Source organism: Gossypium raimondii, chromosome 4 (genome assembly GCF_025698545.1).
Source record: "Gossypium raimondii isolate GPD5lz chromosome 4, ASM2569854v1, whole genome shotgun sequence".
NCBI lineage: Eukaryota > Viridiplantae > Streptophyta > Magnoliopsida > Malvales > Malvaceae > Gossypium > Gossypium raimondii.
Window position 1 is genome coordinate 10,866,671 of NC_068568.1, and position 11,665 is coordinate 10,878,335.

The 11,665-nt window shown below is 31.9% G+C and overlaps 1 protein-coding gene across 1 annotated transcript; it reads right to left on the minus strand.

Moving 5' to 3' along the window:
• Window positions 1-12: 12 nt before the first annotated feature.
• LOC105780094 (phosphatidylinositol:ceramide inositolphosphotransferase 1) lies at window positions 13-3,836 on the minus strand. The gene is made up of 12 exons (XM_012604211.2): window positions 3,423-3,836; window positions 3,242-3,331; window positions 2,811-2,897; window positions 2,641-2,709; window positions 2,415-2,495; window positions 1,749-1,820; window positions 1,524-1,584; window positions 1,319-1,421; window positions 929-1,024; window positions 805-851; window positions 562-689; window positions 13-463 (listed from the first exon to the last, which is right to left on the minus strand). The coding sequence occupies exons 1-12, from the start codon at window positions 3,453-3,455 to the stop codon at window positions 383-385; spliced, it is 948 nt and encodes a 315-aa protein (XP_012459665.1). The 5' UTR covers window positions 3,456-3,836; the 3' UTR covers window positions 13-382.
• Between the last annotated feature and the right edge of the window lie 7,829 nt (window positions 3,837-11,665).

Genomic DNA, 11,665 nt, shown 5'->3' on the forward strand with positions numbered 1-11,665 from the left:
ACCTGGAATGTCTTAAGATGAAACATAAAGATTTAATAGTTACTTAAAAACTTAAAAAACTGGTTTATCTCAATGGCCTTCGGCATTGAGAGACAACAATCACAATTTCAGCGTTCGACATGGGAAAGAGAATGACACAGGCACTGGCAATAGGAACTCGGAATATTCCATGATATATGTTGATGCTGATCATGATGATGGCCGATGATTTTATGCAAAGACAGGGAAGGACAGCACAATGTACAAGTGCACCACTCAGTTTCTGTTTTTCTTAAGAATACAAATCAAATTACCAGTATTGGAAGATGCTAAGCCTTTAATCAAAAGATCATATGGATCCGAGCAGAGCACGATTACAGTAATAGCAGGCAGCTTCCATCATCTACGCACCATTCATTGCAGTATCGGCATGGAGTCCATTTGCATCTTCCATTGTCTTGCCATTAACTTCACTTCTCCGCCTCTAAACAAATAATAGAAAGCATAAATGCCAATCTAAATTGGATATCACCGTGAAGATATTCAAAGAGGAAAATTAACAGATAAAATCATTATTTATACCCAATCAGCAGGGTCTACAGAATTCCCATTCAAGAGCTTCTGGTTCTCTTCTTTGGTCTTACTATCCTTGTCCTTGGTGCTTAATGGTAGCAACAGAGGTAAATTTCCACTGGTTCTGTCAGGCAATTCTGCAGTAATATATTGGTGTTAAACTAATGATGAAGTTATGTCCCGGTCACTGGAAGACTAATAGATTATACCAAATTAGATAAAATCAAAAGTCGAAGCATTCTAATTTCTAACCTGGCAGTTTCTTGTCTATGAAGAATACTACTAAATTAACAGTATACCTGCAGTGAAATCCAACTAAAGTCAAAATAAATTGGAAAAAGAATACTAATGGACATTCCAAAAGGGCATTTCATACCATGCGACAACTACATCAACTGTGTAATGTTTTCGGGATGCCACAATCAAGAGACTTTGGATGATAGCTACCAACCAAGCCAACTGCTTTATGCACCTGCAATTGGACAACAATACCATAAAAAACCAAATATTCGTCCACTGATACTTACGTAACATAATAAGCCAGAATTCTTTGCCCCATTGACTGTATACAAGAAACTAACAGAACATACTTATGATACAGTCTGATCCAAACATTTTGCTATTGCAAATCAGAAAAAGTTACAAGAATGGTACTCGACATAATAATCTCAGGATGTTCCGAATTGGATTTCTTTCATCTTTTTTTCCCTACATCATTGGGGCTAATGCCTAAAAATAAGTGAAACAAATAAGCCATGTGTTTTACCTTCGTGTGCCATATTTCTGATAGGTTAGCACAAAGACTAGGGTGAAGATCATGTGTGATGAAAAAATCAAGTCACCACAACCATATATTACACCTCGAGGAACTGAAAAATCAACAAAGTAAATGAGCCAAAATAGTTATTAAGAAACATATCTATATAATTAAAGGCAATTAATAAAATTTTAAATAAAATAAGAATACATACAATTAATTAAGAGGACTTCTAGCACACTCTCTGGTTTCGGCAACCTGGCAAGCTTTGAACCCTACAAAAAGAGGTTATTTACTAAAATGTTCTTAACCAAGCAAACAAATGTACAATGCAAAATAACAACAACAACAACAACAATAATAACAACAATATCAAATACCATTTCACAGTGTTCTCATAAAGTCGAAAGCAAGTACAGACATAAGTTCAAGACTATACCTCTCGGCAGTGATAATTAGGTCCAGGAAGCTGAGTAGAATAGAATGTAACGATTCGGAGAATCTGAGAAGCCTGTAGCACAAAAATAGACAAAGAAACAAAAAACTGTAAGCAAAAAGCTAAGGCTTAAGGTTTCATCATTTATCAAGATTCATTGTATTAATAAAGGTAGTTGAACAACTTAAGCATTGAATTCACTTTCATTGGACAGGTTATTGATGAAAATGGCACTTCAAATTGAAGGACTCATTTGAACAACTTAATAAAAGGTATTAATAAAGGTAGTTGAACAACTTAAGCATTGAATTCAGTTTCATTGGACAGGTTATTGATGAAAATGGTACTTCAAATTGAAGGACTCATTTGATTAATAAAATATATATTGGAAGGGGGAGGGGTAATATCTGCTATTTTATAATTGACATCTTACTTTAGCCAAAATGAGCTCAGTAGTCATTACTGACATTGGAGAAAGGTTGGATGAGCCTATAAAATTTAATTAGCATTTCAATAATTACCAGACAGAGAAAAAGGACAAGCAATCTAATCTTCAATACGAGAATCCAATGATTCTCACTAACCACAGTGACATACATGGCATACTTTGACAGAAGGAAGAACCTAATAACTAGTCCTACAACAAGGCCATAAATTGGGTGTACTTACAACTAAAAATGCTAGCACCCTGCACCAAACTAGAACTGTGTAGATCTTTTTGGTCTTGAAGATGAAAGGATGGAAAGTCCACTGCAAATAGAGCAACTCACATGTTAGAAGCGGAGAAATAAAAGAACTGCAATTTCGTCTACTAGAAATGTGAGAACTGAAAACAACTAATGAAATCAATAGAGAAGTAAAGGAAGAAAAGCCAACAACATCAGAATAACTTTACCAATAGAAAAGATAAAAAGACACAGGTGAACACTGTCTCACTGATATAGCCTTTATCTTGCCCAAGCTCCTAAATATAAAAGAAAATTAAATATAAGAAGACATGTCACCAAATAATTGACATATAATAGAGACAAACAAAGAGCAAAATCAAAAGAAAGTTGTTCTTACTGGAAGAATGAAAAAACCAAGATCCTGAAGTGTTGGCCCTGGCCGGTGTAAATAATGAACTCCTCGGGCAGCTAGACCATGAATATACTGCAGGGACAAAGCCAGATTTTAGACCCACATCCTTCTAAGATGATCCAAAACTTGGAGAGAAGCAATGAAAAATGTAGCATAAACTAAAGCTCAAACAATATGCAATGTAATTTGTATGAACCATGATATAGATTTGTCTTAATTCTCCCAGTTATAGTTAACCAGATCTTACTTAAAAAAAAAAATTCAAAACAAGCAGCTCTGTTGTTTTAGAAAAGATGCTATAGCTTTTCCACTCCCCCATTTACTGCTTAAAATACAAAAATTGGTAAGAGAAAGAAATCAATCAACTTTGGAAATTATTCAAACTCAAACAAATAGATTGAAAATAGAAATGAAACCTGAAAAATTAGACCAGCAAGAAGGTATTTCCAATTGTCTAGAAGAAGGTTGATCTCCGTAGTTGTCTCTGCACAAATTCTCTTCCACAACTAGAAAAATAAAAATCAAATCAAATCAAAATCCCTTATAATTTCCATTCCCCAATACAAAGAACATAAAGAAGGGGGGAAAAAAGGAAACCTTTGAAGCTTCGCGACCAATGTAAAGCGTCATCTTGATGTCGTGTAACAACCAGTGCCATAGTAGTTCAAAGCCCACCGGTTAAGGTCAACATCTCTAAAATTCAAAACCGCTCAATCTTTGTGCAAATCCCCTTTTTAACCAAAACCTTAACCTCCCCAAAATGAAATAATATGAATAAAAGTGAGCAAATTTTATTAATGTTTCTCTCTTTTGTTTTCCACCAACAAAGACCAACTTCAAATCCACCGCCACAAGTGTAACCCCCGCCGCCGCCGCCGCCAATTAATCGATTCTTCGAGGGATCAAAGACTGGCGATCCAGGATGAGGATCGGGAACCAAGGAAGAGAAAGAAAATGAAAATAGAGAAAAAGGTTGAAATTAAAGACTAAATGAAAATTAAATTAAAGGAAGGATAAAAAGAAACTTCGGCGCAACTATATTTTATATTTTGTCAACATTTCTATTTATTGTTTGTTTACTTAAATGCCCTTCCGGTGGTGGGTGAGATATTCACTTAACTGAATTTTTAATTTTTAATTAAACTTTCACCTTAAAAGAAAGTCTTTATTGCTAATAATTTAAATATTTTTAACCACATAATCCAAATTAGAATCATATGTATTATCTATTAATTTAAAATATAACTTTTTTTAAAATTGCATTCAACTATAATCAAAATTAATAATTTAATATAAAACCTCAACTTTATAATTAAATTGGATTCTAAATGTCACTTTTAACAGATTTTACTATAAATGGTAGCATTAAAATAATTACAAAATCATCTACTTTTTTTATTAAAATCATGTGGGAATGCATAAATTTGGTTTGTTATCTATCCCTATGTATATACGTCACCTTAACTTTACCCATTCCCAATACCACATAAAAACCATAACCCATAGCTTAAATAATAATAAAATATTAAATTAAAATTGTCTTTTGGGATTCAATTATTAAAATACAAAAATAATGAGACTAAATTCATAATATTATTTTAAATATGAAAAGAGTACAGGGACTGAAAATATAATTAAACTTTATCTTATTATACATTTTTCAAAGTTTTACTAATATTAAGTAATTACAAATTATAAATATAAATACATACAAATTTAAACCTTCAAGGCCCGAAATCTTAATCTTTATCAACAATGTATTATGCTTATATTGTAAGAACGTATTATATACATTGATGAAGTATATAACGTGTTCATTTGGTATATACAACGTTTTTGATTGAGGAAGTGGAGGAGTGCCATATGGATGCAAGCGGTCATAGTGGAAGCGTGAGAGTCAATGGTGGTTATTGCCGACAGTCGAGGTGCGTTTGGGATAAAAAACAATGAATCAACAAAGGCAGGAGAGGGAAAGTGCGTTTTGAAGAATCAAAATTTCCAAAACAAAAAACAGAAAAAGGGACCATTTTTTTTTTTTTTTTAGTTGCCAAAGACACAAAACCGCCAAGCCGGCTCTTTTCCCGAAACGTGTTGATGTCGACTTTATCACTAACAATAACCAAATCCCCTAATCTGCCTTGATTATAACATTTTAGACAAACTTCAACATTATTTAATTAGTTTGTTTATTTTTTTTTGTTTTGAAATTTAAAACAAATTCCGTGGTAGGGTAATGTTGATTCTTTTTTCTGGAAGGTCTTCACTGAAATTTTTAATTATTCTCGAAATTTTTTTCAAAATATCAATTAAGTTATTATGATAGTTTTGCATTTAATTGAGTTTTTGATTTAATAAAATTGACCTCATAAATCTTTTAATTAACGGTGATCGTTACAGAATTAATGGAGGAAAAATTATTTTTTTATTGATGCGGCAATGTCATTTCAACAACGGTTGTTAATATGGAATGTCACAATAACGTCAAAAGACTTATCTAATCAGAGACTCAATTGGGTGTAAAAAGGTTTTTAATTGATTCTTTTGGAAAAATTGAAAGGGAAAGATTGGAGGATTTGATAAGTTAGTGATTAATGTTAGAAACTTAACTTAGAAGTATGTCCAGACTCCGCCACATGGTGCTGGTTTGTGTCTGAATTTTGGTTTTCCTTTAAAATTAATTACTTAATCTTATGCTTGTAAATTTAAAGTATGGAGCTTTCAGAATACGAAACTTTGGTGGTATGAATGAATGAGTGAATAAATTTAAGGCTGGGAAACTTGTTGGAAATTTCAAAATTGGAATGTCAGCATATTGTTCATATCTTCCAGACTTCCACTAGAAGGGAGAGGGAAAAAATCAGATTGGGTCCAAAAAGGCTTGAAAGATTGGGTTTGCAATGATTTAAAAAAATGAATCAAACCAACCATAAGACTTCAACTGGGTGAGTTTACGTTTACTTTTCTTTTAGAATAGATGGAGTGGACCGAACAAAGGGAGGAATATTTCAAATAGTCACCTGTTTGATCCATGAATAAGTTCATTGCTTCCAATGAGAAGGTTCTAGATAACCAACCATTGAAGTTTAATTAATAAAATATATCTATTAAGACATGTTTGATTTGTGAGGAATGTGAAATCAATTTACAAAGAAATAACAATATATATATATATATATAGAAAAACTTTAGTATCTTGTTTCAAACGTTGAAGACAATAATCACAAAATTAGGTAACAGTCAAATAAATATAAGCAAAGACCAAATAAATAAAAACATGATTTACTTAAGAAAAATGAAGTAATCATTGTTGGAAATATACTACTGCAAAATGAAATCGTTAGCGCTTGATAGAAAATATAAACTGAGTATAAATAAATACAATAATCAATGTGCCGTGGAAGAACCACTGTCTTAGAAGTAAATTTGTCCTGATCGATGTAATTGTAACACCCCAAACCTGGTCTAAACGTTATGACCGAATCTGGCGGTGTCACATTGTAACACCCCTTACCCGTATTCGACGTCGGAATAGGGTACGAGGCATTACTAGAAGACATACATTTGCATACGTATTAAACCGAGTTACAAAATTTCATCCGAATTAAAACTTTCAAATTATTAACTTGCTTTTATAATTCTTTACAACATATCCTCGAAATATTATATTCATAACAAATAGGGCCTACAAGACCCGATATTTACTCATGTAATTCAAAGCTTCATTTCCATTTCATTCAATTCACAATTTCTCATGTTCACAATTCAAATCAATTTCTCAATCCAATATATATATTTCAATCATCTAAGAATATAATTCAAGTTACACGAACTTACCAGGCTAAATTGTAGAAATACCAAAATTTAGGGACATTTTAGTAATTTTCTATTTTCCTCGAATTTCCACCCAATCTTGATATAAATTAATATTTCATTCAATTTATTAATTTAAAAATAAAACAATTCATTTCATGCAATTTGGTCACTTTTTGACATTTTACAAAATTACCCTTAAAATTTTTACTTTTATTCAATTTACTCCTGAACCTAAAACATGTAAATTAGCTATTTTAAAATAAACTCATATTAGCTAAATATTCACATATATTTTCCTCCTCCACTCCATTCCACACCCTTGATATATACATAATACCACTATTAACTTGTTTACTCATAACAAGTTGTTCACTTGAGTCATAGTCACTAAATTAATTATATCTTAAGCTAAAGAACTCCGAATTTCGATCCGCAAATTTTCTCTGAAACTAACTCACATATATTCTTACCATAAAATTTTCAGAATTTTCGGTTTAGCCAATAAGTACAGTTTATTCTTTAAAGTTTCCCCTATTTCACCGTTTGACAGTTCCGACACCTCTTCACTAAAAATTAATTATCTCTTTGTACAGAATTCAGATGATGTTCCTGTTTGTTTCTATTTAAAATAGACTCATTAAGGATTTTAAAAATATAAATTATAACCATAAGTATTTTTGTACAATTTTTAATTATTTTTCCAAGTCAGAACAGGGGAACCCGAATTTATTCTGACCTTGTCTCACAAAATTTATTATATCTCATGATTTACAATTCAATTACTTACACCGTTTCTTCTATGAGAAACTAGACTCAATAAGCTTTATTTCCATATTTCATTCATACTCTAATTCTATTTCCACAATTTATGGTTATTTTTCAAAGTTAACCTACTACTGCTGTCCAAAACTGTTTTAGTGCAAAATGTTGATTACAAGGTGTATAACTCCTTATTCACTTTCTCTATAATATTTCCCATCACTTTCACTTATTTCTCTTCACTAATATATCAAGAACATAAGACCTTATATAAGAAAACTCTACTATAATATTATTTCCATACTTTTCAATAATATCAAACTTAAAAATATATTGAAATCTTGATGTTCTTACCTTGTGCTATTGATTTCAATCTTTAACTTAATTTTCTCTCTCCTCCAGCTTCTATTTCTTGAATCTAGCTTGATATTCTAGCTCCCCATTGTCTACTTGTTATTCTTCTCTCTTGGAAGCTATGGAAATTCTTTTGATTTCTAGGTGAAAATGGTAAATTTTTGGTGGAAGGACCAAATGGTAAAGAAAGCAAAACTTTCTTTCTTCTCCTCTCTTCTCACGTTAGTTGTATGCAAATGTGGTGGAATGGATGATTCTTCATCTTATTTTTCTTATATATACTAAATAAAATACTAATAAAATAATAAAATATCATTTAAAAATTAAATTAAAATATTAATAAACTAATATTTATTTATTTAATTAATATAAAATATCTCCAACATAATCATTATCTTCTAGATTTTCTCTCTTCTAATTAACCATTTTCCCTTTATAAAATTCCATCCTTGAGTCATCACTTAATTTGGTAAAATTATGATTTAGTCCTCAAAATTCTTCACATTTTAATTTGGTCCTAATTCATCCATTTTCCTTAGTTTCTAGATTATTCCACCCTTAAAATATTTACACTATTGGTCCTTCAAATTTTTGCATTTACACTTTAATCCCTCAAATTTTGAGTATTTACTCTTGGGCAACAAAACTTTTCTCACTTTTACAATTTAATCCTTTCTTGAATTAATATGTCATAATATAATTCCAAATGTTTCCATAACTCAAAATTCCCTTTTTGTCACTTTATTTCCTTATTTTACTATCAAGGATACCTACTTTCTTATTGTAGTAATTTTCGGGATATTACAGTAATTGACTTCAATATTCATACTCTCGAATAAAGAAGGTAGAATACAATTGGTATTGCTCTTCTCGAAAGGAATAAAAATATAAAGGGAAATAAACTAAAAAGAAAACAAGTGAGCTGAGGAAAGAAGAATGAGATTCTTGTTGTTTTTCTTGTTGTGAAAAATGAGAATGATAGTTATTTATATTGTTTTCTAAAGGGGAAAAATGGTAAAATAATAGTGTTAGTTACCAAAAAGCCAGAGGATTTTCTGCAATTGAAAATATTCTGAAAAACAAAAAAAAATATTTTTGATAAAAAGAAAAGAAATTTTATCGTAGACACTGACACGGGTCGGGCAGGCAGCAACGACAGTGTGCGTGTATTGGGCTTTTAGCCCTAACTACTCAATTAGGGTAAAAGGCAAGACTATGTTTAAACCCTCTTAGAAGTCTTTTCTCAACCAATATGAGATTACCCACTTTGCATTAATAACATTGCCCCACTAATACAAAAGAATTGGAAATTTTTGTAAACATGAGAAAAAGTAAAACATGAGAAGAGCAACAACGAAATTAGCCGCTTAAGCACTAGTATCTTGTGGATTTGAACTAGTATATAGTGAAATGAGTGATTCTTCTATTTAACAAGTGAACGAATCTTGAACTTATTAAGATAGGGGTTAACTCATGACACATGACTAATCTCAGATTCAATTGATGTTCAGCGATATATCATCAAGTTTTAGTTAATACACCTCGGGATACTAGTAAGTGCTCTAGAAAGACTGTCCAATGTCTTTCATAGAAGGTGGCTAGTTCTTTACACTTACATAGGTGATTTCATCAAGTCTATCTTAATATAAATTAACCGAATCAAGGCTATGAAATCATTAAGAGTATTTATTAAGCTTATCCTTTCAAATTTAAATTCGGTTAATTCATTAAGCTCGTCTCAATAAGACCACACAAGCTTTGAGATATGAATTCATTAAGAGTAAGAACTCAACCTTATGCATCTACATCATTCGCTATAGGGATAAGTGAAATGTACACTATGAGTCTTTCCATAGTTTCATTTGACCACATTAAACTTAGAAAACTAAGTTGGGTATCCACCATGAATTTCTCAACACTAGGCTTAAGACCTATCCCCCTCGACGAATCAAGAACTATTTTCCTACTTATCCCTTTGGTTAATGGATAAGCTAAGTTTTTTTTAGACCTCACGTACTCCGAAGTAAGTACTCTATTCTTTATTAAATGTCTCACATATTCATGTCTTATTCGAATATGCATCTTCTTACCATTGTAAGCTTGGCTCTTAGCAACGCAAATTGTGGCTTGTGAGTCACATATGAAAGGTGTCGATTTTTCCTATAAAGGAATCTTCGTAAGTTGATTACTAAACCACTCGGCCTCTTGCCCGGCTAAGTTAAAAGCTATAAACTCTGATACCATCGCGGATCGAGCAATACAAGTTTGTTTAGCAAACTTCCAAGAAATAGTTGTTCCACCTAACGTAAAAACATATCTACTTGTAGAGCTAACTTCATCATTATTAGTTATCTAGTTTGCACACAACATCCCTCTAGGACTGCAGGGTATCCGAAAAATTCCAACTTCCAAGTTATTGTTACCTTTAAGGTATTTAAGCAAACGCTTTAGAGTATTCCAATGCTCATTGATAGGATTATGAGTACATTTACTTAGTCTACTAATTGCATAAACAATATCAGGCTGAGTGTAGTTCATCAAGATTATAAGGGTTCCAATAATTTTAGCATATTCTGTTGAGAAACACTATTTCCTTTATTCTTTATCAATTGTATGCTGGAATCAAAAGGAGTTTTCACAAGGACTACATCAAAGCTATTAAACTTCTTTAGCACTTTCTCTATATAGTGAGATTGGTTTAAAGCAAATCCTTTTTCTGATTTAGTAACCTTAACTCCTAAGATTACGTCTACCTCTCCCAAATTAGTCATATCAAACTTGGTAGATAAGAAATTTTTGGTTTTGATAATGACTTCTGTATTAATGCTGAAAATTGATATGTCATCCATATATAAACTTATGATGACACAATCAGAACTAAACAACTTAGAATACAAACATGCATTTGCACCATTAACAAAAAAAAAACCCAAACTAAAAATAGTTTTATGAAATTTCTAATACCATTATTTTGGAGCTTGTTTGACACCATACAAAGATTTTTTGAGTCTACAAACTTTATCTTCCATACCAGGTGTAACATCCCGCCCGACGAAGCCCTAGTATTCGAGTGTTGTTTTAGAAGTGAGAATTTTGGACTGAGTTTTGAAATAGGTAAAGTGATAGACTCATTTAAGAAACAAAAGTTCACGAGTACGCCATTGGGCGAAGTCCTAAAAGTTTGAAATATAGTCCATAGAAATAAGACTTAAGAGGATAGTTTTAAGTGTCCAACATTAAGATTGAATTAAGTAATAAGTTAATTTTTTAGTACGCTAATGATGCTCTGGACTAGCAGATTCTGAAGGAACGAAGCCTATGGTTAACCTTGGAGAAAATTAAGTATGATGAATCAAGAATAGTGGTAAGGGTATAGGTATGTGAATAAGGCGCCTAGTTATAAAGACGTACAATAAGCTAAGTAGCGTTCACCCAAAAAGGCCCATATTGGCGTATAAAATAAGCGAACCAAGAATGTTATGTTTATATGGCCCTCTGTAATAGGAACAATTAAGGAACTATAGGAAGGAATGTTTGACTAAACAATAGTAGTCGCCCAAATGCATTTTTGGCGTATAGAATCGGCAAACTTTGATGTGGAAACAAGTAGGCAAGGATTAAAGATGATAAGTAAAACGAAAGTGATGGTTAAGAGGTATGAGGTCACGCTAGAAGGCATAATACCTCTATAGACCAATGAGGTCTCGTACCAGTTGATTGGTAAGGAAAGCTGGTTGAAAACTAACTAAACATGAACCGGAAGAGTCAAAGGCTAAAGAAGTATCAAGTAAGTCTCTTAAACGTGGCAGATCTTGAGAAGCCACTCGGTCTTAACGTGACCTTTATCAAGTCCCCATGAAAACTTTAGTTAAGTTAAAAGGACACTCGAGTTAAGTTAAAGGGGTTATCTTTCT